Here is a 27,110-nt window from a genome sequence, read left to right on the forward strand (position 1 = left end):
GTACATGACAGAGCAGGGGGATTGCTGTGAGTTATAAATTTGCCTTGACTAAATAGTGAATTCAAGGCCAGCCTGGGTTACACAATGAGACTTTGTAAATCCAGACAATTGGGTCTAGTGGTGTCTGCTCATAATTCCAGCATTTGGGATACAGAGGCAGGAGGACCACTCTTAAGCTTGAGGTCAGCCAAGGGTATATAGGGAGACCTTGTTTCTAAAGCAGGCTTCCTACACTCACAGATACCCACAAACCCTAGCTTTCTTAGGTGATTTTAATGTTTGGATTTTCCCCAAGATCCTGCCTTCTGTGGGGTAGCACTCCTGTGTTAGTGTGGACCCTCCACAGATGCTTGCACGGAGAATCAGTGTCTCTGTTCATTGTGGCACTTAGCGGAATTGGCTGGGCACTTGCCAGTGCCACAGAGCTGATGGCTGCCTCTCCTCTGCATCTCACAGCATTCCATCATCCCACGAGGATCGCTCTCACTGAAAGTCCTGGCCGAGCTCCCCATCATTGTCGTACTGATGTACCAGGTATCACGGAATAAGTTTTCTTTCTTTGTGTGAAAGTACATGGCTGGTTTCCTTCAGCAAAAAGATGGACACAAACCCACATGCTCTGCACCCTGCTGTCTGTGTGGTACCTGCACCCTGCTGTCTGTGGTTCGCCCGATGATCCTGTGGTAGATGAATATGAAAGCACTGAACTCTGCTGTTTCCTTCCAGCTGTACAAACTGAACATCCACAACGTTGTTGCCGAGTTTGTGCCCCTGATCATGAATACCATTGCAATTCAGGTATCCACACAGGCCAGGTAAGCGTTCCTCAGACCGAGATGGAGCTGATGGCACAGTGCTTTGTCCAAATAGTAATTGCTTGTTGCCCCCATTCTTAAGATGTGAGAATTACGAGTGTTACAGTGTATGTGCATTTTGACTTACAAACTCCTGGTAATGGTGGCTATGATCATTCTAGCTAGCTCCTTTTTACACTTTCTGTTAAGTTTTATCTATTCTGTGTGCCTGTGGATGTGTGTGTTTATGTGCATGCCAATGCCATAGCATGGGCTGTGGTGGTCTCTTTCCAGCTGTGGGTCCCAGGGACTGAACTCAGGTGGTCAGTCTTGGTGTAGGCCCCTTTGCCTGCTGAGCCGTGTCATGGGCCTCTTACCTCCTTAGTTGAAAGGATGCTGTAGTAGGTTGCTTCCCCAGTGTCACCATTGCTTGTCCTGGCTGGTTTGTTTTGTTTGTTTGGAGGAAACTGGCCGTGTGCTTCACTTCCAGGGCTTGGGAGGAACAGGCCAGCTAGAGCCACTCTTGCCTGCATGGTGTTCTTTAGGGATATGCACTCTCTTGCCATGCAGCCCCTCTGGCTGTGAGGTCCTTGAGGAACATCTGAGGAGTGAGCCTCTCCAGCCGTTTCCAGAGCTTAAATGGAAGCACGTGGTGCTCTGAGGAAAGCCGATGGTGCAGCAGGGGTGATAGGGAGTCACATTAGTTAGGACTGCTGTGCTGGGGTTGACCTTTTCAGAATTCCCATGCTATGTGATCCTATTTCATCTTTAAAGATTGTGTGTGTGTGTGTGTGCATGTCTATGTGTGGGTACATGCACTCGAGTACAGTGCCCATGGAGGCCAGAGGAGGGCACCTGGTTCCTCTGGAGCTGGAATTTCAGGAGATTGTGTGCTTGCTGTCCAGCACGGGTGCTGGGAACAGCCTGGGTCCTCTGTAACAGCAAGCGCTCTTACCAAGTGCTGCCGGCCTCTCCAGGCGGCTTTCATGTGGTTTGAAACTGCATAAAGTCGATGCATTTATGTTGCATGTGCTTCTGCTCTGAATGGAAATGAGGGACCTTCAAGGCTTAGTGGTCACTGTAGGTGGTGAATCCCAAGTCACCTAAAAGACTGATGGTGGACTGCGTTCCATTCCTGCCCAGGCAACATAAGCTTTACAACAAGGAGCTGTATGCTGACTTCATTGCAGCTCAGATCAAAACGCTGTCGTTTTTAGCCTACATCATCAGGATTTACCAGGTGAGTTCCTTGGCTTGTTTGGCTTTCATGTGTATGTGTGTGCCCTGAGTGTGGGGTGTGTGTGTGTTTGTAAGTGTAGGCACGTGTGTGCAGATGTGTGTGGGGGCCAGGGTTGATGTAGGGAGTCTTCCTCCATCGCTCTTTGCCCTTCTATTTCTGAGGCAGGTCTCTTAAGTCAAACCCAGAGCTCACTGATGTCTTTTGCAGACTCTCTTTATAAGATGAAGTCTCACTGTGTGGTCCAGGTTGGCCTTTGGGCCATGATCTTCAGTCGTCAGAATGCTGGGTCATGGACATTTACCATCATGACCAGATGAGTGGAGGTTTTTGGGCCTTAGTGTTTGAGCCAGGAAGAGACTGTTTAGAACTGCTGAGAATCACCACTCTCAGCTCACATTACTGGGATGACAAAGTAGAGGATTTATTTATTTATGTTTGAGACAAGCTGTTACTATGTAGCCTTGGGTGGCCTGGAATTTGTTGGTAGACCAGGGTGCTGCCTGCCTCTGCCTCCTGAGTGCTGGAATTAAAGGTGTGAGCTATTATATCTGGCACTTACTTATTTAAAAAGGAGTATAGGTGTATAGGGTGTGTGTGTGTGTGTGTGTGTGTGTGTGTGTGTGCCTTTGGAAGCCAGAGAAGGGCATTGGATCTTGTGGATGTGGAGTTCCAGGTGGTTGTGCTAGAAACTGAAGGACGGGGCATGGGGAGCCCCTCTGGTCCCCTTAACCCCCACGCTGTCTTTCTAGCACTGAACACTTGTTTTGAGCAGGCACTTTAGCATTTACTTTCTGTCTAATAAGGAAGTGATGCAAATCCAGTGTTGAGAATTGTAATGAACAGTAAGGATGCTGTTGTGTCCACACCCACTCCACGGGGAGGCCACCTGTCCCTGTGGTCATGCTTTCCTGTCAGAATGACTCTGGCTGCGCGGCTCTGTGCATGTACACACGACACACTAAAACCTTCCCGGAGGTGCTTGCTCAGGCCCGGTGCCTTATGAAAGGACTTGGGTGTCTGCAGCCTCCCAGACACAGTGTGACAGTTGCCTTTCTTGCTGTGACAGGAGCTGGTGACGAAGTATTCTCAGCAGATGGTGAAAGGCATGCTACAGCTGCTTTCCAATTGCCCAGCGGAGACTGCGCACCTCAGGAAGGAGCTGCTCATTGCGGCCAAGCACATCCTCACCACGGAGCTGAGGAACCGTAAGGCCGCCTGCACTCGCGTGCACTCTCTCGCGCTCGCGCTCTCTCTCTCTCTCTCTCTCTCTCTCTCTCTCTCTCTCTCTCTCTCTATCTCGGTGTTCTTTTTAAATTTCCATTTGTTTACTTTTATGTGTATGGATGTGTGTGTATTACTTGCATCTTTGTACATCTTTGTACCACGTGTATGCCTGTTGTCTGCAGAGGCCAGAAGAGGGCATCAGATTCTCCTGAGACTCAAGTTGCAGACACTTCTGAGCTGCCACGTGGGTGCTGGGAATCTAACATAAGTCTTTACTGAGCCAACTCTCTAGCTTTCTTTTCGTGTGTGTGTGTGTGTGTGTGTGTGTGTGTGTGTGTGTGTGTGTTTCTTTCTGTTTTTCAAGACAGGGTTTCTCTGTATAGACCAGGCTGGTCTCGAACTCAGAGATCCACCTGCCTCTGCCTTCTGAGTGCTGAGATTGATTAAGGGCGTGCACCACTTTTTGAAGATTTATTTTTATTGTCTGTCTGTGTGTTGGGGTGAGGGGTTGCACACATGAGTGCAGGTGTGTGCAGGAGCCTGGAGGCCTGAAATGTACTCGACTCTAGAACTAAGCTTTATGTCAGGCTTGTTCCAGAATGTGTCAGGCTGTGTGTGGGCTTCTCATCCATATTCTTAAGAGATTGTTCTCTTCTGTCTTTGGTGTGACTGTGCCATCTCTCTAGCTCGTCTTGGTCAGTTCTCCAACACTGACCATGAGCCCATCCATGTCTTTGTGGGCAGCTGGTGGGCGTGTGTGGCCCAGCAGAGCCAGCATCTTCCCTCTCAGGGACCATCTTTGTGGTCTTCCCTCTGCCCTGAGCCTGTGAAGGCCTGTGAAGGCCTGTGACATGCTCTCCTGTTTCCTAGAGTTCATCCCCTGCATGGACAAGCTGTTTGATGAATCCATCCTGATCGGCTCTGGGTACACCGCTCGGGAGACACTCAGGTACAGCATTAGTACACATGGACGCAGGGCTGCTTGGTGTGCTTGCTAGGGACAGGATCATCTGCACGTAGCATTGGTAGGGCTCTAATGAATGCAGGTGTGCTGAGCCCTGCTCACTTCCTGGATTTAGAATGGCAGCAAGTTTGAAAGTCGTTAGGTTGTTTTAATTAAAAAAAAACAAAAAAAAAAACCAAACATTTTTCTAAAAATTTTTTTGGTATGTGTGTGCTCACGCACTCATGACAAGGTAGAAGTCAGTGATCAGCCCACACGATTTAGTAACCCAGAGGTCAGTGAGGTTAGTGATCAGCCTGCATGATTTAATAACCCAGAGGTCAGTGATCAGCCCGCACGATTTAGTAGCCCAGAGGTCAGTGATCAGCCCGCACGATTTAATAACCCAGAGGTCAGTGAGGTTAGTGATCAGCCTGCATGATTTAATAACCCAGAGGTCAGTGATCAGCCCGCACGATTTAATAACCCAGAGCTCAGTCAGTGATCAGCCTGCACGATTTAATAACCCAGACAAGCCGGGCATGGTGGCACACGCCTTTAATCCCAGCACTTGGGAGGCAGAGGCAGGCGGATTTCTGAGTTCGAGGCCAGCCTGGTCTACAAAGTGAGTTCCAGGACAGCCAGGGCTACACAGAGAAACCCTGTCTCAAAAAACAAACAAAAAAAAAAAAACAAAAAAAAAAAGCCCAGACAATATTGTTGTATATGCATTCAGTGGTCATAACATATAGAGCATTCATTAACCTATTAACTAACATGTGAGGTCGTCTCACTGTAGCTGTGGGTGACCTGGAACTCACAGATCCACCTGCCTCTGCCTCCTGAGTGCCACCACGCCTGGCACATTGTTAATTTTGAGTAGCAACACCACTCAGTGTGCGAACAAGCCAGTGATCATTTGTGCTCTCACTGGCGTTTCTGCCGGTGTCTGTTATATACTTCCTGGTTAGTTATTACTGTCCTGTCGACTTGACATAATCCAGAGCAGAGGTTCTTAACCCTGGCGGGGTCATGACCCCAGGTTGAGAATGGCTGCCTTAAACTATCTTTGCCAAGAAGCTACCGCCTGCCTGCCTGCCAGTAGCTGATCTGGAAAGCCACCTGACAAGAAGGAGACTCAATGAAGAATTGTCAGATTGGCCTGTGGTCACATCTGTGGGCCATATTCTTCACTGCTAATCAACAAGAGAGCCCGGCCCACTGTGGGTGGCACCATCCCTCGGCGGATGCTCTTGTGCTGTATAAAAAAGCTGGTTGAGTGTGAATGAGCCTGTAGGCTGGGTTCTCCCACTGTTGCTGCTTCAAGCTCTCACTTGAACTCCTTCCTTGAGTTCCTGCAGTGATAGATTGTGACCCCAGAACGTAAGGCAAGTGAACCCTCCCTCACGTCGCTGTGGTCAGAGTTAATCACGGCAACACGTAGCCAGCTAAGACGGAACTTGATGACATGCATGGACGGTAGCTTTCCAGTGTGGACAGCAAGGAGTGAAGCAGGATTAGAAAGGCTGCGCCTTTTAGTTGAGCAGCTGGGAGAGGAACAGGGTTGGGGTGGGGACTAAGGCCATACTGGATCTTACCCCTGTCGGTGGCATCTCCTCCTGCAGGCCCCTCGCCTACAGCACACTTGCCGACCTTGTGCATCACGTTCGCCAGCACCTGCCCCTCAGCGACCTCTCCCTCGCCGTCCAGCTCTTTGCCAAGAACATCGATGATGAGTCCCTGCCCAGTAGCATCCAAACCATGTCCTGCAAACTCCTACTGAACCTGGTGGACTGCATCCGCTCCAAGAGTGAGCAGGAGAGTGGCAATGGCAGAGATGTCCTGATGCGGATGCTGGAGGTACCGACCGCCATGATTTATCTTAAAGCACTGTGAAACGTAGGTGATGAGGCAGCCGGATAAGAGTGTGGCTTGGTAATTAGACTGAGTTGTTGAAGCCTTGCCTCCCCTGCTGCTGGCAGCTGTGCTTGGAAGCTGCTTGTTTCTCTTTAGTCAGCATCAGGGCAGCTTCTTAGGTTCCATGTACTTCCTGGTGCTGACTAGAAGAGATCCCTGCTGGGCAGCCATAGTCAGGCTTCTCTGTCAGTGGAGACCCCAGTCAGTGTGTTGGGGAGGGAGGGATGGAAGGTTTTCCATGGCACTGGAGAGCCACTCTGAATCAGCTGGATCCTGCTCACCATGCTCAGAAACCAGCAGCCCTTGACTCTTGTGTGCATGTGTGGGGCCGCAAAGGCCATCCACCTTATGTTTTGTTTTTTTTAGGATTTAATTTTGTTGTGGTTGTTGTTGTTTTTTGAGACAGGGTTTCTCTGTATAGCCCTGACTGTCCTGGAACTCACTTTGTAGACCAGACTGGCCTCGAACTCACAGATCTGCCTGCCTTTGCCTCCCAAGTGCTGGGATTAAAGGTGTGCACCACCACACCCGGCGGATTTAATTTTTAATTACATGTTTTAATTATATGTTCATATATGTGCCAGGAGATTTAGATCTCCTTAGAACTATTTGCAGGGAGTTGGGAGCCATCCCATGTGAGTGCTGGGAATGGATCTTGGGTCAGTGGAAGAGATAAGAGCTCTTACTAGCTGAGCCATCTCTTCACATATTTTGTACTTTTAAGACACGATCTTTTTGGCCAGTAGTTCACCCTGTAGGCTCTGCTGGTGGGCCAGCCAGCCCCAGGAATCCCTGCTGTGTCTTCTTTCTCCAGAACTGGGATTACAAACATACCTAGCTTTTCTATATGGGTTCTGTGAACTGCACACTGATCCTCTTGCTTGCAAGGCAAGCACTTTATAGACTCAGCCTTTATCCTTCAGGTGGTTTTAGATTTTTTTTTTTTAAAGATTTATTTATTATTATATTTAAGTACACTGTAGCTGTCTTCAGATACACCAGAAGAGGGCGTCAGATCTCATTACACCATGTGGTTGCTGGAATTTGAACTCAGGACCTTTGGAAGAGCAGTCAGTGCTCTTACCTGCTGAGCCATCTCGCCAGCCTGGTTTCAGATGTTTGATTGTAACTTTTGTTTCCTCTTTCTGACTCCAATTTCTTTTGCCATTAGGTTTTTGTCCTCAAGTTCCACACCATTGCCCGGTACCAGCTCTCTGCCATTTTTAAGAAATGCAAGCCTCAGTCTGAACTGGGGGCTGCAGAAGCTGCACTACCTGGGGTGCCCACAGCCCCTGCTGCCCCTGGCCCAGCCCCTTCCCCAGCCCCTGTGCCTGCCCCCGCACCACCTCCACCTCCACCTCCAGCCCCAGCCACCCCGGTAACCCCTGCCCCCGTGCCCCCATTTGAGAAGCAAGGAGAGAAGGACAAGGAGGACAAGCAGACGTTCCAGGTCACAGATTGCCGGAGTCTGGTGAAGACCTTGGTCTGCGGTGTCAAGACCATCACATGGGGCATAACGTCGTGTAAAGCACCTGGTGGTAATACTCGCTTCCACTCTTCACACTGACAGCACTGTTAGCTCTTGTATTTGCCAGGTTTTAATGTATTCTGTCTCTTCTAGAAGCTCAGTTTATTCCTAACAAGCAATTACAACCCAAAGAAACTCAGATTTACATCAAGCTGGTGAAGTATGCGATGCAGGCCTTGGATATTTATCAGGTATGAAGTGGCCGCAGACAGTGCTGTTGAGTCTAGAGGATGCCTTTGGAACAGAGCGCCCAAGCCTTCGGAGTTCAGTTCTGTTTGCATGGCCTGGCTTTGCATTTCTTTTTTCTTTTTCTTTTTTAAAAAACCTTATTTATTCTTTGAAAGTACACTGTCGCTGTTCTCAGACACACCAGAAGAGGGTGTCAGATCTCATTACGGGTGGTTGTGAGCCACCACGTGGTTGCTGGGATTTGAACTCAGGACCTTCGGAAGAATAGTCAGTGCTCCTAACCACTGAGCCATCTCTCCAGCCCCTGGCTTTGCATTTAGCTGGGATAACAAACATGCGTCCTCATGCCAGTTTATGTGGCGCTGAGATCAGATCCACGGTTCATGCATGTTACTGCCAGTTTCCCTTTCTTGATACTGTGGTAAGATACTCTGACAGAAGCAGTTTAGCCATCCAGGGCTTACTTATCCAGTGGGGGTGATCGTGTACCTTTACCCTCTGCGCTGGCTCTCTGGGCTCTACATTTACTTACCGTTTTTCCCCCTGGTGTGGACACCTGGTGTTTTTCTTTTTCAAAATTGAGACAAGAACAGAGAACTTAGAAGAAGGATAACCATTATTGAATTCAGTGCTTCATTGAAGTACTTGACTTGTGATTTTATGAAGAAGTACATGTTCAGTAGAAGCTTTTCCTTTCTAACTGCCATGGGGCTTCTCCCGTCCTAGGTCCAGATCGCAGGAAATGGACAAACATACATTCGAGTAGCCAACTGTCAGACCGTAAGGATGAAGGAAGAGAAGGAGGTGCTGGAGCACTTTGCTGGGGTCTTCACCATGATGAACCCACTAACATTCAAGGAGATCTTCCAGACTACAGTTCCTTACATGGTAGAAAGGATCTCAAAAAACTATGCTCTTCAGGTATAAAACTCTTCCGAGTGTGTGTGTGTGTGTGTGTGTGTGTGTGTGTGTGTGTGCGCGCGTGTGCGTGTGTGCACGTGTGCGCGCGCCTGCCTACGTGCAACTCCTCCACCACATAGAGCATAGGGACTGAACTCAGGTCTTCAGGCTTGGTGCCTTTCTGTTGTAAGCCATCTTGCCAGCCCTTTTTAGATATAACATTCACTTGAAACTTTTTTTTTTTTTTTAGTTCTGTATTGAATGTTTTGTGTTTACTCATCTACTTTGAGGATTTAGAAATAACGCTGTCTTCAGGGTGTGCATGTAGGGGATATTGGGCAATAATGTTTGAGAATGTTTTCAACCCTTCTGATGCCTCGGGTCACTTCCTTTCCAGAGTAGAAGCGATTGAGTGTTAAATGCAGGCTGTCAGGTTTTGATGGTGAGCTGGGTCGGCAGGTTGGGTGCCGTGCTCTGGTAGGAGGCACACACTCACAGCTCATTTGATGCACGGGGTGGTGGTTTTCTCAGCATGTCTGCGACCAGTGAGCTTTGTTTGAGAAACTCATTCCTTTGCCTTTTGTAGCTGCTTTGGGGAAGAGGATAATTTTTGTCCCGGGTATTTCTTCAAAGCTTCCCCCTCCCCTCAAAGCTGAGGACCAGGCCGATAGCCTTGCGTTTGCTAGGCAAGTGCTATATCCTGGAGGGACATCTCCAACCCATTTTGCCGTTTCCTGTTTTGACAGATTGTTGCCAACTCCTTCTTGGCGAATCCCACTACCTCTGCTCTGTTTGCCACCATCCTGGTGGAGTACCTCCTGGAGCGGCTGCCGGAAATGGGCTCCAACGTGGAGCTCTCCAACTTGTACCTCAAGCTCTTCAAGTTGGTCTTCGGCTCAGTGTCGCTGTTTGCAGCGGAGAATGAGCAGATGCTGAAGGTAACGCGCGTGCTGCTCTGAGGGCCACTGCGGCTCTGGCTTTTATTGCTTCATTTATTTTTATCGAAAATTACAGTGACTCCATTTTACATGTGTATGATACATGTAATTCAGAATTAAGGCCTCGTATGCAGGCATGTAAGCCTACCTCTTGGGAGGTGAAAGCTATAGATGAAGGGAGCCTCAGCTACTTAGAAAATCTGAGGCCAGCCTGGGCTACATGAGCTGCTATCTCATCAAAAACCTAAAAAAAAAATTCCGGCTGGCGAGATGGCTCAGCGGGTAAGAGCACTGACTGCTCTTCTGAAGGTCCTGAATTTAAATCCCAGCAACCACAAGGTGGCTCACAACCACCTGTAATGAGATCTGACGCCCTCTTCTGGAGTGTCTGAAGACACTACACTACAGTGTACTTAAGTATAATAATAAATAAATAAATAAATCTTTAAAAGAAAAAAGAAAAGAAAATCCACCCTCAGGTAACTGCATAGTAACCTGGGAACATACTAAGAACGTCTTTCATAGATATTGCATAGATATGTTATGTTTCATAGATATGGCAGAGACCTCTCTACGTTCTGGCCACTACGTTCTTTAGTTTGCTTTGATGAAATATCAGCTTCATGCTGCTTGAGTGCAGGGGTGAGGTGTATGAGCCCTAGACTCCCAGGCACTCCCTGACCTGACTGCCTTCCCTCTGCCCAGCCTCACCTGCACAAGATCGTGAACAGCTCCATGGAGTTGGCGCAAACCGCCAAGGAGCCTTACAACTACTTCCTTCTGCTCCGTGCTCTCTTCCGCTCTATAGGAGGTGGCAGCCATGACCTCCTGTATCAGGAGTTTCTGCCTCTCCTTCCAAATCTCCTCCAAGGTAAGAGCAGTGGCTCGTGCATCCATCTGTCTGTCTGACTGCTGGGCTCATCCTTTCTGCCTGGCAAAGCTGATGGGAAGGGGTGGGTGCTGGGACCGCCCTCCCCCCACCATCCACCACTACCCCCTCCACCCCCACTCCCAGAGGAAAATAAATGTATTAGTTTCTGTCATCAAACCATGTTGGACTTTCCATGTAGAGGTCTTGTCTGTGTTTACTGCAGTGCTCCCTCCATACAGATGGTGTGAGTGCAAAGTAAATTTCCCAGTGTACTGGGTGGCCCTTGCCCCTGCTTAGCCTCATGTCCAGTCCTTCTCCTGGTCTTACTTAGATGTGCTCAGGCGGGTTTCCTCCACATCACCAAAAGTGCATGCTGCTTACACAAGCATAGGGTAACCTATAGGAACTCCCCCAGCCTTTGTTGTCACTGTGGAAGGGACCGTGACTGCAGTCAATAGGTCTAACCGTGGGCACAGCTGACGTTGCCTGCATCAGGGAGCTAAAGTGCCCCCACCCCTTTCCCAGGACTGAACATGCTGCAGAGCGGCCTGCATAAGCAGCACATGAAGGACCTCTTTGTAGAGCTGTGTCTCACCGTGCCAGTCCGGCTGAGCTCTCTCCTGCCCTATCTGCCCATGTTGATGGATCCCTTGGTGTCTGCCCTCAATGGGTCTCAGACATTGGTCAGCCAAGGCCTGAGGACCTTGGAGTTGTGTGTGGACAACCTGCAGCCGGATTTCCTCTATGACCACATTCAGCCTGTGCGTGCAGAGCTCATGCAGGTAAGACCGCTTTCACCTCTGCACCAGCAGGGGGCATCAGCTCCACATGCCTCTAGTTTGTCCTAGGGATCCTCTGTGCTCAGTCAGAGGCAGACTCAGTCGTGCTTGCTTGCCTGGGATGTACTAAACACGTTTAGCGCTAGTGCATGGTGAGCAGCTTTGTGGCAGTGTTGCTTCTCAGTTTAAGGGAACTTTCCCAAGCATCAGAGTCTCTGTAAGCCAGTGTGAAGGCAGATGGTGCGGAGTTGTGTAGACTCGCAGAAAGACCCTTTCTGTACCCACAGAGATTTTTTTGCTTTTATAGTAAAAGATGCAGCTCTTCAGGGAAGCAGATGGGCACCTTGCCTGCCCCAGCTCCCCTCAAGAGGAAAGGGGCAGTTAGTCAAAGGTTGTCTTAACGTCTTAGGGGTTTGTTATTAGAAGTCAGGAGTGAGGAATCGTACACTATTCACTGTGCTTTGTGCTATGCCCGTGATGGGATTGATAATCCCTGGGGGCCGGCACTTGTGCTCCTCTGTCTCACTAGCATAGGGTCACAACCAGCACTTCATGGTGGATGCTCAGTGACTCCAAAGTAGATTTCAGGAGTAGCACCTGGTCTGGAGGCAGGACTATCAGATCCTGTCTGTCCATCCTGGGGTTATTTCTTGGTCTCTGTGCACTGGAAGAAGATGGACTGGAGTCTATATAGCATGGGAGGACTGCAGAGCCTGCTCTGAGAGCCGCACTGTCAGGTCTTGAAAGCAGAGCTTGTCTTGAGCTGAGTGTGTGGGGGCCGCTCGGGGGCCGCGGAAGCAGTGTGGCTGTTGGGGCTGAGGCGGTGTTGAGCCACAGTTTGCTTTAGAACGATAACCCTCGGAGACAAAGGTTAAGGTCCTTTTTAGTTTCTAGAGGCCAGTGACCCCCAAAACAAGCGGCAGTGTTGGTGTCTCCTGACCCACGCTGAGCCTCAGTGCTGCCGTAACCCGGCAGAAGACCCTTCCTGAGGGACAGAAGACCCTTCCTGAGGGACAGAAGACCCTTCCTGAGGGACAGAAGACCCTTCCTGAGGGACAGAAGACCCTTCCTGAGGGACAGAAGACCCTTCCTGAGGGACAGAAGACCCTTCCTGAGGGGCAGGCGGGTGTTGGGAGAACATGAGGGAAACTGGGATCTTGGTTGGTGTGGAGAAATGTCCCAAGGCTTCATGTTACTTGAATATTGCTGGATTCCGACAGTGAGTGTTGTCATGGAAGTTAGGAAAGTGATTAAAACAAGGACAAGAGTGATTTTGAGACGTAGGTAATTCAAGTGAGGGGACCCAGGCAGCGAGTGCAGTGCTGTGCAGCAGGCGGCGCAGGCGTGGCGTGCAGGGCATCCCTGAGCTCAGCTAACCCTGCAGTCAAACTTTAGGAGCTGACGTGCACAGAGACTGCACACTGAGGCTTCAGAACACGAGCACTGGGCGTTGGGCTAGGGTTGTCTTATATAAGGCTGTGATAAATCTCTAAGGGCTTCTAAAGACGGCCCAAGGGTGTGTGTGCGCACACTAGGGATGGAACAAGGTCTCATGTAAGCATTTTGGCAGAGACTAAACCATCCACATGGAGGCTCCCTGTCCTTAGGGGAAGGTTTACTGAGCAAGGAGGGGTGTGGTCAAGTCTGTGTTCAAGGACATTGCTCTGCCCTTGTGTCTATTTTCTGTTTTTCTTTAGCCTGGCTCTCAGGGACCCCCTACCACACACACCCTTACCTTCCATAAATGGAGACTTAGAATACATGACATTACATATTTGCCATGTTTCATGTTGAGTGCAAGTGTCCACAGAGGGCAGAGAGTGACGTATCCCCTAGAACTGAAGTTTATGGGCAGCACCATGGATGCCCTAATGCTTTGCTTTTTTTTCTGTGCCATCTTTTATATAAAGGAGCTCCAAAATATGTTTGTTTGTTTGCTTAGTAAAGGCAGACCTTCTCTGGGGGAGGACAACCAAGGGGGAGCCATGTTTGCGGGACAGAAGCAGGAGGAAGAGTCCCTATATCTAACAGATTGGAGTTGTGGTCGGAAGCTGTGTGAACTTGCTGCCTGGCTAGCCTTTGGTGAAAGCCAGTTGGTTTTTTTAGGCTTTGTGGCGCACGCTTCGCAACCCTGCAGACAGCATCTCCCACGTGGCCTACCGTGTGCTTGGGAAGTTTGGCGGCAGCAACAGGAAGATGTTGAAGGAGTCCCAGAAGCTGCACTATGTTGTGACTGAAGTTCAAGGCCCCAGCATTACCGTGGAGTTCTCTGATTGCAAAGCTTCTCTCCAGCTTCCGATGGAAAAGGTAAAGTTGGAGCTTCCGGGAGATCGTGTTTTGCTCTAAGGAAATTGATTTCAATATCAAAGACATATGTGAGCCAACTCTGAGGGAAGGACAGGAGTCACGGGACAATCTTGGTTGGGAAGGTGGCTTGCGTAATGCTTGTAGGCCTGTGGCAGGGTGTTATCCAGGAGTTGAGGACTCTTGAGAGTAGAATTCTTCCCCGTTGACCAGCTCACCTGAGCTCCTGGTCTGTTGTCATCTTGCTGGGCCTTGTTTCCAGGACCATTGAGAACTCAAGTGTATCTATAATTGTTCCTCATCCCTGGGCTCCCAGCATCTCACTTTTTTATTCACGTTTTTATTCTAACTCTGCTGTTGTCTCCTTTCTGGCTCTTTGGAAATGAGTTAGTGTTGTACCTCTGTGTTTCTCTCTGTCTCCGTCTCTTTATCTATGTGCATATGTGTGCATGCAGATGTGTGGCGGAGCTGCTAGTTGGCTGCCTCCTTCAGAGGGAAGTGAAAGCCTTGTTTTTCAGGTCCCTGCTTGAGGGAAGACTGTGTTTGTGCAGCCGTGGCTCCTGAGCTCCAGACCCTTATGGGTGTGTGGCTGACAGCCTACCACGCTGGACCCTCCCAAGCTCCTTGACTTCCTGGAGTCTAACCCTGGTCACTAGACGGGAAATTGGGGGTAGAGAGCAGGCTGAGCACTCACTAGCATGTGCTACTCTTGCAGAGGCTGCTGCCTCAGTTCCCAGCATCCATGGTGCTGCCCAGAACTCCAGCTCGAGGGGATATGACACCCTCTGCCCTCTGTGGACACCTGTACTCAACATATACATAACCTATAGACAGATGCACACATAGACACATAATTAAAAGTAAAACCTTCCAGCCAGAGTGCTGTGCACTCTTAATGCTATCTGTGGCCGTGCAGCTCCTTGCTTTCTTCACTGTCTCTGCTTTCAGACTCTGGTTTGTGGTTGCCTGTTAGACTGATGCCCTCCCTCTTCAGTTTCCTTAGCAAGCTAATGCTGGATGTGTGAGTGTGTGTGAGTGTGCGCACACGCCTTTCTGCGCACACTGTACATACTGTGCTTTTTATCCTAGGCCATTGAGACCGCCCTGGACTGCCTGAAAAGTGCCAACACAGAGCCCTACTACCGGAGGCAGGCATGGGAGGTGATCAGGTGCTTCCTGGTAGCCATGATGAGCCTGGAGGACAACAAGCATGCGCTCTACCAGCTGCTGGCGCACCCCAAGTATGACTTGGGCTATTTTCTGGGACTGGAGCAGCTCGCCGCAAAAATTAGGAACATAAGTGACTGCCCAGGAGTCTGCTAGGAGTGTGCCCTTTCAAACAGCCAGGGCAGTATGTAACTTACCCAGTGACACAGCATGTAGCGTCTGGAGCAGTGGGTCTCAGCCTCTGGGTCATGACCCCTGGGGCAGATGATTCTTATACAAGGGTCACTTAAGACCATTGCAAAACACAGATATTTACAGTATGGTTCACAACAGTGTCAAAATCACAGTTGTGAAGTAGCAGCGAAAACACTTTTATGGTTGGGGTCACTACAACATGAGGAGCTGGATTAAAGAGTCGTAGGAAGGATGAGAAGAACTGCTCTAGAGAAAGGGAAGAGAGAACATGGCCATCTGGAGTAAGAATTGGTCTTGGATCCATTTCAGTGTGTGTCTTGCTGTCAAGGAATCTAGGGCCATGTTTGCACTTTGCATGGCTTTTTAAATGTTGTTCTTTTTGTGTTTAGAGACAGGGTCTCATTTAATGCAGGCTGGTCCTAAACTCAGTATGTGGCTGAGGGTCACTGGAACTCTGGTTCCTCCAGCCTCTGGCTCTTAGATGCCAGGTGACAGAGCCACATCTCAGCCCGTGACAGACCCTATGCTATTCCCACTTCATCGTTGGTTAAATTCTTACAATTTGGTTTCATTTTGGAGGCTGGGTTTCTGTGGGTATCCCTGCCAGACCTGGAACTTGTTACATAGGCAAGGTTCACCTCAAACCCATAGGTAACCACTTGTCTCTGCCTCCACAGTGCTGAGGTTAGGTTGTGTTTGCCACCACACCTGGACACACACACACACACAGACACACACACAGACACACACACACACACACGAGTTTAAACTTTATTTTAAAAAATAATATTTTTCCCTGCTTGTGTGTGCATATGACCGATTGTTTGGGGAGGTCAGAGAATTCTCCCACCTAATGCTGCTGTCACAGGCACATGTGGGTCCACACCTAGCTTTTGTGTGTGGGTTCTAGAGATTGGATATAATGCCCTCCTGTCTTGTACAACAGAGACTTAGCCTCTGAACATCTTTCCAGCAATGCATTTTTTTTTTTTAATCCAGAATTTAAAGTTTGTTCCCTACACTCTTGGGTGGCATTTTACCCTGAGGTCTTTGCTGTGCCTGCAAGCAACCACGTCACAGGGTTTATGCTTTTAATCATCTTTTCAGAAACTTCTCCGTCCCTTTGATTCTTGTTCTGATCATCACAAAGGGCCTCCCCAAGTTTAGAGCGTGCAGGCTCAGCACAGTTAGATACCAACATACAAAGACAGGCCTGGAGTCTGAGGCTCTGGAAGGAAGCGGCGAACATTTCACATGCCAGGCCTCAGAGGGCAGAGATGGTCTGAGCGCCTGTGCAGAGCATGGCCATCCATTGCTCCTGCACTGCCTTCCTCTGATGTGACAGTGGTGGCTGGTAAAGCAACTGTGCCCAAGGCATGCATGCGCCTTTGTAGCAGCAGGGAAAACAACCTTTATTTCTCTCTTTTTTTGTTGGGTTTTTTTGTTTTGTTTTGTTTTGTTTTGTTTTGTTTTGTTTTTTTGAGACAGGGTTTCTCTGTGTAGCCCTGGCTGTCCTGGAACTCACTTTGCAGACCAGGCTGGCCTTGAACTCAGAAATCCACCTGCCTCTGCCTCCCAAGTGCTGGGACTAAAGGTGTGTGCCACCACCGCCCGGCTATTTCTCTTTTTAAAAAGGTATTTTATTTTTGTGTATGTGTGTTGCCTGTATGCATGTCCGTGCATCTTGAACATGCCTGGTGCCCTCAGAAGAGGGCATCAGATTCCTCAGTTTTTGGGTGGCCGTGAGCTGACAAGTGGACGCTGAGCACTCCGATCTCTTGCTGAAATGTGGCTCAGTGGTTACGGGCACTGCTGCTCTTGTTGCTGATCTAGGTTCCACTTCTGGAACCCACATGGGGCTCACAGTCTTACGACAGCAGATCCAGGACATGCACTGCCTCTTCTAAGACCAAACATGTACAGTATACAATGCACATAGGCAAAACACTCCACAAAAACAAAAAGTGCCTTTAACAAGAGCAGCCAGTGATTTTTAACCACTTAGCCACTACAGCAGCCTTGACCCATAACACAGAAGGCAATGCACTGACTGCCTGGAGTCATAATTCTGCCCCAAGTCTGTGTGTGTGTGTTAGGGAAAATATAATTTGCTATCTCTTGAAACACTGGCCATAAATGTTGAAAAAATGAAGTCCATATCTGGTACCAAATGCTGCTGAAATTGGAGCAGAGGCAGATTTCAGTTACTCTACATGAGAGCTTGTTGTGACCCGAGACACTGGGTGTGTGACGCGTGTGATTCTGTCTTCTAGCTTTACAGAAAAGACCATTCCCAATGTCATCATATCACATCGCTACAAAGCACAGGACACTCCAGCCCGGAAAACATTTGAACAGGCTCTGACTGGGGCATTCATGTCTGCAGTCATCAAAGACCTGCGACCCAGTGCCCTGCCCTTTGTGGCCAGCTTGATCCGCCACTACACCATGGTAGCAGTGGCCCAGCAGTGTGGTGAGTTTGGACTTGGGGACAAGTAGTCGTTTAAGAGAGACTGAGGCGGGGCGGTTTCTCTGAGAGCCTTTGTCAGTCAAGTGGTTATGTTGGTGGTGAGAACTGTGGAAGTTATTACCAAGTTCAAGTTCTCTGGGTATATTGGGCAAGCAGTAGGCAGGACAGAAATGATGGCTCTGGAGATGGAGATGCTCACAGCCAAGCCTGAGTTCAGTCCCCAGGGACCCAAATGACAGACAGGAGACAACCAACTCTACAAGTGTCCTCTGACCTCTGCATGCAGGCTTCCGTGTGCACGCCCTCACACCTACACATACACACACAAAAGAGCTACATGAAGTTCACATTGGCTAAAGCATGATGGTTTCTGATCTTCCTCTTTCTAGTGTTGTTTTCCCAGGTCAGCCACTCTGCTGCAGCCAGCTCCTGACACTCTGCGGTTCTCATGCCTGCCCCTGGCCGTTACCCCTGGCTGTGTTCTGGAGTAAAACTGTTTACCCAGGCTGTTTTTTATGCTTCCCACCCCCACAAACCTTCTTTTATAAAGCACAGTAGAAATGTCTGTGACCCTGACCCTTACCACTAAGTTTCTAAAAGGCTACCCTCAGAATTCCATGTCTCTTTCCAGATGCCACAGTAGTTATGTGCACACTTGAGCAGCATCTTCCCCTGCCTGTTTTACCTCAGAGCCCCAAAGCCCTGTGCTCAGCAGAGTTGCTGACGCACTCTGGCGCAGTCAGAGCTGTTCAGACAGCTGAACACCAGTTGTTTCCTAGAGTTTCTTTGTGGTAACTTTAAAATTAATCTTGGTAACCTCTGTGTGGTCTACGGCTGGGGACCCAAGAGACATTGCTTTCAAGTTGCTCTGCTTAACAGTACAGTGACCATGTGTGTTCTGGGGTAAAACTGTCTCTTGCGTTTTTTTGTCACTGTCTGCAATGGCTGCATCAAGACCCAACACTCTCAGGCTATAGCTGATCAGTGGTATTTTAAGAGATGCTTAATTGTTCTCATTTCAAACTAGCACATCTTTGAGTTTTTAAGCATTTATTACTACCGTGGTTGTTTGTATATGAGTGCAAGCATATTAGTGCCACGGTGAGCCTGCAGAGGTGGGAGGTTAAGCTTCCCAGGGTCAGTTCTGTCTTCCCCTTGAGCCCTGGGGATTGAATTCAAGTCATAAAGCTTGTGCGGTGGGTGCTTTTATCTGCAGAGTCTTCTAGCCTGTCAACGCCTCCTTTTTCTTTTAAAAGAACCTAGCACCTGATTTTAGATGAGTAGAGCTTTAAACTTCTCACTCTACCTGGATAAGTGTGGGCATACAGATGTGTATCGTCAAAGTCTGGCTTATACATGCAAGGCTCTGTATGTGCCATACATGCTATATGCCTAGCCTCAGTTTTGAGTTTTAACTGAAGTAATTGGAAAATGATACAGTGTATTTTTGGAAATACTTAGAAAAACGGCCTTAATGTGGAATTTGTCTACTTGGTTTTCAAACAGCTGCAATTTAATGGAGGTTAGTTTGAAGTACTGGTTCTGGGGCTAGGGAGACAGCTCAGCTAGTTAAGGGCGCTTGCAGATAAGCCTGGGAATCTGAGTTCAGTCCTTAGAATCCACACAGGGCAAGAAAGGACCAACTCTTGCAGTTTGTCTTCTGACCTCTTCATAACTGCAAAGGCATGTGGACTGTGTCATATGTGTGCCCACATACAATCTACACATGTACAGAATAATAAAATGTAATTTGAATATTAGGAATGGCTTCAGAGTTCTTAACCCCAGGGGAAATGAAACTGATGTGTAATCAGATGTCACTCTCGCTCCCATGAGTGACCTTGGCTTTGTCCTGTGCCTGCTTCCCCTCTTCCCAGGTCCTTTCTTGCTACCTTGCTACCAGGTGGGTAGCCAGCCCAGCACAGCCATGTTCCACAGTGAAGAAAATGGGTCCAAAGGAATGGATCCCTTGGTCCTTATTGATGCCATAGCTATCTGTATGGCTTATGAAGAAAAGGAACTGTGCAAGATTGGGGAGGTAGCCCTGGCCGTGATATTTGACGTGGCGAGCATCATCCTGGGCTCAAAAGAGAGGGTAAGGACGTCTGAACAGTTTGCAGGCGCTTGGTCAGAAAGGCAGCACCGACTTATTCCTGGCTTGTTTCTCTCCAGGCATGCCAGCTGCCCCTCTTCTCCTACATTGTGGAGCGGTTGTGCGCCTGCTGCTATGAGCAGGCCTGGTATGCAAAGCTGGGGGGCGTGGTGTCCATTAAGTTTCTCATGGAGCGGCTCCCACTCACGTGGGTTCTCCAGAACCAGCAGACATTCCTCAAAGCTCTGCTCTTTGTAATGATGGACCTGACTGGAGAGGTAGGTCATGGGTGGCTTGGATTCTCAATGACACTGCTTGCAAAGAGCTGATCTGCTGCAGAGCTCCTGGTCTCAGACAGTCTGCCAGCATGGAAGTTTTGTACTGGGATTTCCAGTGGCACCTTTAGTTCAGGGACAGCTCCCGCCTGGTGTGTGTCATCTCTAGATCCTTCCCTGTTACCTTGCTGGTTTCAGGGCACTCAGAGGCCCCACAGGCGGGACGTTGTGCTTTTGCTTCCTGGTTTTTGTTTCGTGCTCTATTAGATGGGGACTTAGCACAGCATGAGTGTGGAGGGGAGAGGACAACTTGTGGGAGTTAGTTCTCTACCGTGTGGGGACCAAACTAGGGTGCTCAGGATGGGCAGCAGGCTCCATTACTCACTGAGCCATTTTGCTAGCCCAAGGTGTGCCCCATTTATGACCCCATGTGCAAATCTAACTCATCTGGTGGAACCTGGTGACCTTGCCAGGATTGTGTGGTTAACGCCAAGGTCATGTCCAGATGACCTTTATGAAGGCAAATAGGAAGTACATACAAGGAGGTAATTTTGACCCTAAAGTGCCAAATGGATGCCATATAGTGGTCTTTCTCCTTGAAGCTGGCCCAGTGGCCATGAGCTCCCTCCTCCCCAAGTCTATGGACCTATGGGTGCATCTGCATCCCTTCCCCACATCCAGGTTTCCAATGGGGCAGTGGCCATGGCGAAGACCACCCTGGAACAGCTCCTGATGAGATGTGCGACCCCTTTGAAGGATGAGGAGAGAGCTGAGGAGATTGTGCTGGCTCAAGAGAAATCTTTTCACCACGTGACCCACGATTTGGTTCGTGAAGTCACCTCCCCAAACTCGACTGTGAGAAAGCAGGCCATGCATTCGCTGCAGGTCTTGGCCCAGGTCACTGGAAAAAGTGTGACAGTAATTATGGAGCCACATAAGGAGGTAGGATTCTGACACAGCCCGGCTCTGAGTGCTTCCAGTCTGAGCTCCAAGTACTACTCGGTTCAGAGGGCTGTTGCATGTGTTCTCTGGAGCCTTCAGTGTACAGATGGCATTGTGCCCACAGCTGTTGATAAGACTAGAAAGAAGGCTGGTTTCCCGGTGTGTGTGTTATCCTGTGGGACTTGTTTTGTGAGGTCACTCTGCAGTGTGACCAAGTGTATCTGACCCAGTCTCTCCTGCACCTCTAACGTGTGGCTGTTCTTCCCTAATGAAAGTCTAAGCCTCTGTAATGACTTCATGTCACGGGTTTCACATTGGCTACTGTGGAATACAAAGATGAGCAGCCTTTGCTCTTTGAGGAACATCTGACCAGTGGTGCCCCTCCTTGCTTTTCATCCAGGTCCTTCAGGATATGGTCCCACCGAAGAAGCACCTGCTGCGACACCAGCCTGCCAACGCCCAGATCGGACTGATGGAGGGCAATACGTTCTGTACCACGCTGCAGCCTCGACTCTTCACGATGGATCTCAATGTGGTGGAGCACAAGGTCTTCTACACAGAGGTACGCCGTGTGAGCGGTGGGCGCTGAGGTCAGGTAGCCTTCAGAACAGGCTCGGCAGATGTTTGTTTCCCCAGGAAAAGTGGGATAAATAAACCAGAATTTGCTTTTTTTCCCTCTGCCAGCTGCTGAATTTGTGTGAGGCTGAGGACTCCGCTCTGACCAAGCTGCCCTGTTACAAAAGCCTCCCATCGCTTGTGCCCTTACGGATCGCAGCATTGAGTAAGTGCGTACAGTGGGAGTCAGCCTGTGGGGCATAGAACGGTCATGCAGAGGGGATGGTGGGCTTCATCATAGACTAAATACCTACTTCTCTATGGTCTTTTAGACATAGACTCAGAAGCTGTGTTAGTTGTCAAGTTGAACCGTCATTGTTAGGGTTTAAGTAGTTTGTCTTTTACAAATGGGATTTTACTCTCCAGTGAGCGCTGCTCTGTGACTCTTGAATCAGAGTTCTGGTTTGAGACCTCTTGTACTCAGCACATAGAGCCGTTCCCATCAGACCTAGCCTACCTTTTTTTCTTTTTGTTTTGTTTTGGCTTTTTGAAACATAGTTTTGCTGTGTAGCCCTGGCTGTTCTAGAACTCACTCTGTAGACCTTGAACTCAGAGATCTGAGTGCCTTGGCCTTCTCAGGGCTGAGGTTAAAGGTGTGTGCCACCAAGCCCAGCTCTTGCCTTCCTTGAGGCAGCTAACAGGAGGGAGGGTTAGTGGTTAGCGATTGGTAGGATCCTTTAGAGAGGAATATTATTGAGGTGTTTCTCGGAGGAATATTATTGAGGTGTTTCTCGGGTGAATAATAAAAACTGTATGTATTTTTCTCTCCAAAGATGCTCTCGCTGCCTGCAATTACCTACCTCAGTCCAGGGAGAAAATCATTGCTGCTCTTTTCAAAGCCCTCAACTCCACCAACAGTGAGCTGCAGGAGGCTGGGGAAGCCTGCATGAGGAAGGTGAGCTCGGGAGCCTCCTGGCCAGCACTGGGGGTCCTTAGGCCTATCTGGCCAGCACACATGGAGCGAGGCCGCTCTGCCCTCGTCACACTGAGTCGGGAAACACAGTACAGCTGAGCTCCAGTCCCACCAGCACTCTCTGGGACCTTTCCCCAGGGCGAGCTGTCACAGGAGTTGATTGTGCATTTCATTCTGTTGCCCCGTCTGCCACCTGTTTCTCTGTGTGACTTACCTTTCTTCTTAGTTTTTGGAAGGTGCCACCATAGAAGTAGATCAGATTCATACGCACATGCGGCCCTTGCTGATGATGCTGGGAGACTACCGGAGCTTGACCCTGAACGTCGTGAACCGGCTCACCTCCGTTACTCGCCTCTTCCCAAATTCCTTCAATGATAAGTTTTGTGACCAGATGATGGTAAGCTAAGTGGGTTAAACTTACTCCACAGTGCACTGGACAAATGAGACGGCTTATTGACATAAAGAACATTCATACTGCTAAATTCAAAAGGTGGGTGGGTATGTTGATACAGTCCCCTCTTGGGAGACAGAGACTGGTAGATGGCTATGAGCTTGAGCCAGGCTGGTCGACACATAGAGTTTCAGGCCAGCCAGAACTACCCAGTGACCCTGTCTCAAAAAATAAAACAGAAAGACAATTCAAAGGTGTAAAAGTACTGAGTTTCCTCCCCATCCCTGGCCCCCTTCCCAAAGGCAGCCTGTGTGCTCACATCACAGGACATGTGACTGCACGCAGGTGTCATGTGTGAATCACAGGACATGGGACTGGCTTTTCAAAGGAATGCAGCATCCGTTGTGTACATGGTTTGCTTATCAGCAGCCGTCATTTCCTGTGCTTGCTCAGAGGCGTCTGCATGGAACTGGGGTGCATGGCTCTCCAGTCGCAGATGCCCACATGGAGCCAACTGCCCAGCCTCTGATTAAACGAAATCAGTGTGTGACTTGTCAGCCCGCTCCTCTGGATTCCCCTCCAGCCACAGTAGCTGCCAGAGACCTTGGCGCTCTTCTTAGAGCACACTGGGCCCTTCTCCTTCAAGTCCCTTCTTAGGCATCCCAGTGTCTGCCAGAGTTGCTCACCCCATTCGCCACTTCTGATAGCCTCATGTATAGCATGCACCCGTGCTTCACTCTGGTACCCGCGTCGGTACCAGAGCTTCTAACCCTGACAGAGTCTCTGTTCACCTCTGCTTCCACCGAAGTCCGCCCCAGTACCCAGAGTACAGTGGTGGTAAGGAAAGGAAAGTGCTGGGCCAGGAACTGTGGTGCCTCACACCCCAGGCGCTGATTAAAAATAAACCTCCATGTCTCCGGCTGAAGCAGGATCCAGGCCTGTCACTCACTTCTTGCTGGAGATTAGACTGCTTTACTGTAATGGGAACTCTGTGGTCCTATCAAGTACAGGGAAATCAAATGACTGCAGGCCTACTGCAGGGCGGTGTCTCATGGCGCAGGGTCTGAGGGTGTGTTGATTTTTTTTTCCCTCTCTTTTCAACAGCAACATCTGCGCAAGTGGATGGAAGTGGTGGTCATCACCCACAAAGGGGGCCAGAGGAGTGACGGAAACGTGAGTGGCTGGCTTGTTTCTGGGAGGGTGGCCACGCTGCACTGCACAGCGGTGTCGGCAGTTACCTGACATGGGCCAGAAGCAGAGGCTCACCTGCAGTGTGCTTCATTGCTCCTGAAGGCTGAGCTTGATGGTTCTTTGTGGTCCTTACCCGCTCCCGCTGCTCACTGTGATCAACTTTTCTGTTGCTAGCATTTCAGAAGTATGCAGTGTGTTCCGTTGTCCTGTCTTCCGTGCTATTCCTTACATGGCGGCGCCCCTCTGTCCCACAGCTTTCCTTCCCATTGCTTTCCTTCCCTCTGGTTGGTAATTGCCTCCTTGTGTCTAACTAATTATGATTGCCCAGGAAGACCACGAAAGCTTTGGGACTGATTAAAGCGTCCCATAATACTAGTGTGGGTATTTTTAAGGAAGTCTGCTCGCACCTCAGTTGTTCATTAAAAATTAATTAACTAGGGCTGGAGCAGTTAAGAGCACCGTCTGCTCTTCCAGAGGTCCTGAGTTCAATTCCCAGAGTCCACATGGTGGCTCACAACCATCTGTAATGGGTTCTGACGCCCTCTTCTGGTGCGTCTGAGGACAGCGACAATGTACTCGCATATATACAGTGAATAAAATCTTTAAAAAAATTAAATGACTGGCACACACAGAACTTTACAGTTTTTAGGCGAAACTAATATAACTAAGTCTCCTTAGGTATCCGAGTCTGTCCTTAGAGCCTCTTGTCTCTTTAAAATATGAGGCTTTTGCTGGTTTGACTCTAAAATCGTACATGCTAATTTTTACAGTATTTTCTGAAGGTTTGATAACCTGGTAGGATGTTTCATAGTAGTGTCCCCACTCAGGAGCGAGCCCCGCCCGGCTTGGCCTGGCTCTTGCCCCCCTCGCCACCTTGTTAGATGTTTCATCACACTCTAACTTGGATTTTAAAAATTTTTATTCTTTACTGCATCACTTGTTTTAGACATCCTGTATTCAAGGTGCTTTGTTTCTGCTGCTTCTAAAAGGCCTACTAAGCAGATGTCAGCCAGAGTTTAAACCTCTTCACTTTAAGGCCCATTGGAAAGTTTCTTACTTGTATATTAAAGATCACATGAGGTCATGGGAGAGCAGCTCAGAGAGCACTGATGGAGCCCGAGCCCCATGGGCGTGGCGGGGCGTGGCAGCACGGCCAGCCCTTTGCTTGTGCTCCCATCTCATCTTTTAGATGCCCACACAGACGTTAAAAACATATCTAGACCTTTAAAACACACAGTCAGTTCTAGAATAAACATTTAAAGGAACTCGCAAAAAGTCAGGCGGCCCCTGAGATAGAAGCCTGACAACCTGAATTTGGTCCCTGGGGCCTACGTAGTGGAAGGACTAAGGCCTTGAAAGTTGTCTTCTGGCCTCCCTGCTGTCCCCTGGCATGTGCCTGCGTCCAGTAAATGAATGACTAAGAACAGAAGCCAGACGTCTAAGTGTGTAAGTGAACGGCTTCTATTAAATGAAAATCACAGTGTGAGCGTTTGTAGAGTGTGAATTGGAGTGTGGGTTGAGAAGGCAGGGTCCTCCAGCATGGGACATTCTCCTTGTGCAATGAGCACCCCACGTGAACAGCATGACAGAGCAGGCGGAGTCTGAAGCTCAGGCACGGGCATTGGGTGTCATAACAGAGCAGTGGCCAGGCCACTGCTCAGCTCTTTAAGACCCCATATTTGAATCCATATTAAGTAGTTGGTTGAAAGCTCTTTTGTAATTTGATTTCTCTGGGAATTGAGCTTTGGGAAGGTTCCATGTCCGGGTGACCTTCTCCTCTGGGCACTGAGTTTATACAGAACCATGTATATATTACCTGTACACACGTGCATGACGCTGATTTTACATGTATATATTACCTGTACACACGTGCATGATGCTGATTTTACAGAGAGTACTTTACACCGTAGCTCACCTCTGGGGCAGTCTCGTATTCTCTAGTGTTGCTGTGATAAAATTCTCCAACCAGAAGCAGGTTGCGGAAGAAAGGGCTTCTTTCAGTTTATAGGTTACAGACCATCACTGAGGGGAGTCACGGCAGGGACTTGAAGCCAAAACCATGGAAGAACACTGCTTGCTGCCTCACTCCCAGGCTCATGTTCAGCTAGCTATCTTATACAGCCTAGAAATGGTACTGCCCACAGTGGGCTAGGCCCTCCCGTCAAAGCAGCTCCCAAGAGGTATGCCCACAGGATAGACAGATGTGGGCAGGCCCCGATTGAGACACTAGGTTGTCTCAGGTTCAATGCTAACTAGGGTAGGGGTTGTTGAACTCATGGCCAAGTGTTCTTTATGGGTTAGGGGCTCACATGTCTAGTGAAGAAGGCTGTACCATCTAGTTCTCTCCTGACCAGCTCGGAAAGAATTTTGTCCTTACTTTAAAAACTGTTTCAGCACTTGAATTACCCACTCTGAGAAGTTGTCTTTTTAAAGTGTGTTCTCATACAACCAAGTCTTACCATTTATCTCTGTGCACAAAAGAATCTGAAACTGTGATTTTTTTTTTTTTTTAACATTTGACTCAGGAAAGAAACAGTCTACTAGACCCCATACGAGGGCTGTTGACATGCAAGGGCGGAAGGCGTGCTTTCTGCTGCAGAGTGTCTTAACTACTGTGTGCTTTCTGATTATCGTGCCTGTACTGTCTCGTTAACCCCAATAACCCTGCCTGTGTTTGAGTATGTGGGACGTTTCTGTCAATGATCTCAATAGAAAAAGCTGATTTTCCTCCCCATCCTCAGGAGAGCCTTTCAGAGTGCGGGAGGTGCTCCCTGTCTCCATTCTGTCAGTTTGAGGTGAGAGCAACCTTATCTAAGTCAGCTATGACTTGCAATGTGAAGAACACCTTTGAGTTTTGCTTTTTCTTTTTCCCTTACCGTTCGGTTGCCCGTTTTTCACGCTGTGACTTTTGTTTTGGTTCAGCCTGCCATGGAAGGGGTAGAGGTGAGAACCGCAACCGCAGTGCAGCTGCAGGCGGGGGTTGTTGTCGCATCTGGTTCTGCCGTGACCTCGTTAGCTGTGTTGTGATCCTGTAGTGGACGGAGTGCCCTGTGCCCTTGAGTGCGGTGACTTGTACTGTCTTGTGTGTGGCGGAGCTGTTGTAGTGCCATTGCTGTGACCTGTCCGGTGCCAAGCATGTTCTTCTCAGGGCGTCTAAGCCAGAGCCCGAGTTCTCGTGTTTTCTGTGTGTCGAAACTACAGTCTCTCTCTCAGTGCTGGCTGAGGCGGAACT

At 49.1% G+C, this 27,110-nt stretch overlaps 1 protein-coding gene across 25 annotated transcripts in view; it reads left to right on the forward strand.

Annotated features, from left to right (window-relative positions):
* Positions 1-27,110, forward strand: part of Trrap (transformation/transcription domain-associated protein) — a 92,042-nt gene that overhangs the window by 15,795 nt on the left and 49,137 nt on the right. For 16 of the 25 annotated variants that reach the window (XR_377189.4, XR_377190.3, XM_006504782.3 and 13 more), the window contains exons 9-33: positions 457-534; positions 727-815; positions 1,938-2,034; positions 3,101-3,239; positions 4,129-4,207; positions 5,827-6,061; positions 7,290-7,656; positions 7,740-7,837; positions 8,562-8,756; positions 9,482-9,673; positions 10,379-10,544; positions 11,070-11,326; positions 13,430-13,630; positions 14,717-14,868; positions 17,263-17,462; positions 19,337-19,554; positions 19,632-19,829; positions 20,508-20,768; positions 21,169-21,330; positions 21,453-21,549; positions 22,157-22,278; positions 22,523-22,693; positions 23,792-23,860; positions 26,620-26,673; positions 26,801-26,821. Coding sequence is in view for 23 of the 25 variants with exons in the window: in XM_006504782.3 (XP_006504845.1) it covers positions 457-534; positions 727-815; positions 1,938-2,034; positions 3,101-3,239; positions 4,129-4,207; positions 5,827-6,061; positions 7,290-7,656; positions 7,740-7,837; positions 8,562-8,756; positions 9,482-9,673; positions 10,379-10,544; positions 11,070-11,326; positions 13,430-13,630; positions 14,717-14,868; positions 17,263-17,462; positions 19,337-19,554; positions 19,632-19,829; positions 20,508-20,768; positions 21,169-21,330; positions 21,453-21,549; positions 22,157-22,278; positions 22,523-22,693; positions 23,792-23,860; positions 26,620-26,673; positions 26,801-26,821 (3,918 nt within the window). In the remaining 2 variants the exon portion in view is untranslated. The remainder of the gene's footprint in view (positions 1-456; positions 535-726; positions 816-1,937; positions 2,035-3,100; positions 3,240-4,128; positions 4,208-5,826; positions 6,062-7,289; positions 7,657-7,739; positions 7,838-8,561; positions 8,757-9,481; positions 9,674-10,378; positions 10,545-11,069; positions 11,327-13,429; positions 13,631-14,716; positions 14,869-17,262; positions 17,463-19,336; positions 19,555-19,631; positions 19,830-20,507; positions 20,769-21,168; positions 21,331-21,452; positions 21,550-22,156; positions 22,279-22,522; positions 22,694-23,791; positions 23,861-26,619; positions 26,674-26,800; positions 26,822-27,110) is intronic. The other 9 variants (XM_030254015.1, XM_006504785.3, XM_030254016.1 and 6 more) reach the window with 4 other exon arrangements.

Source organism: Mus musculus, chromosome 5 (assembly GCF_000001635.26).
Source record: "Mus musculus strain C57BL/6J chromosome 5, GRCm38.p6 C57BL/6J".
Lineage (NCBI taxonomy): Eukaryota > Metazoa > Chordata > Mammalia > Rodentia > Muridae > Mus > Mus musculus.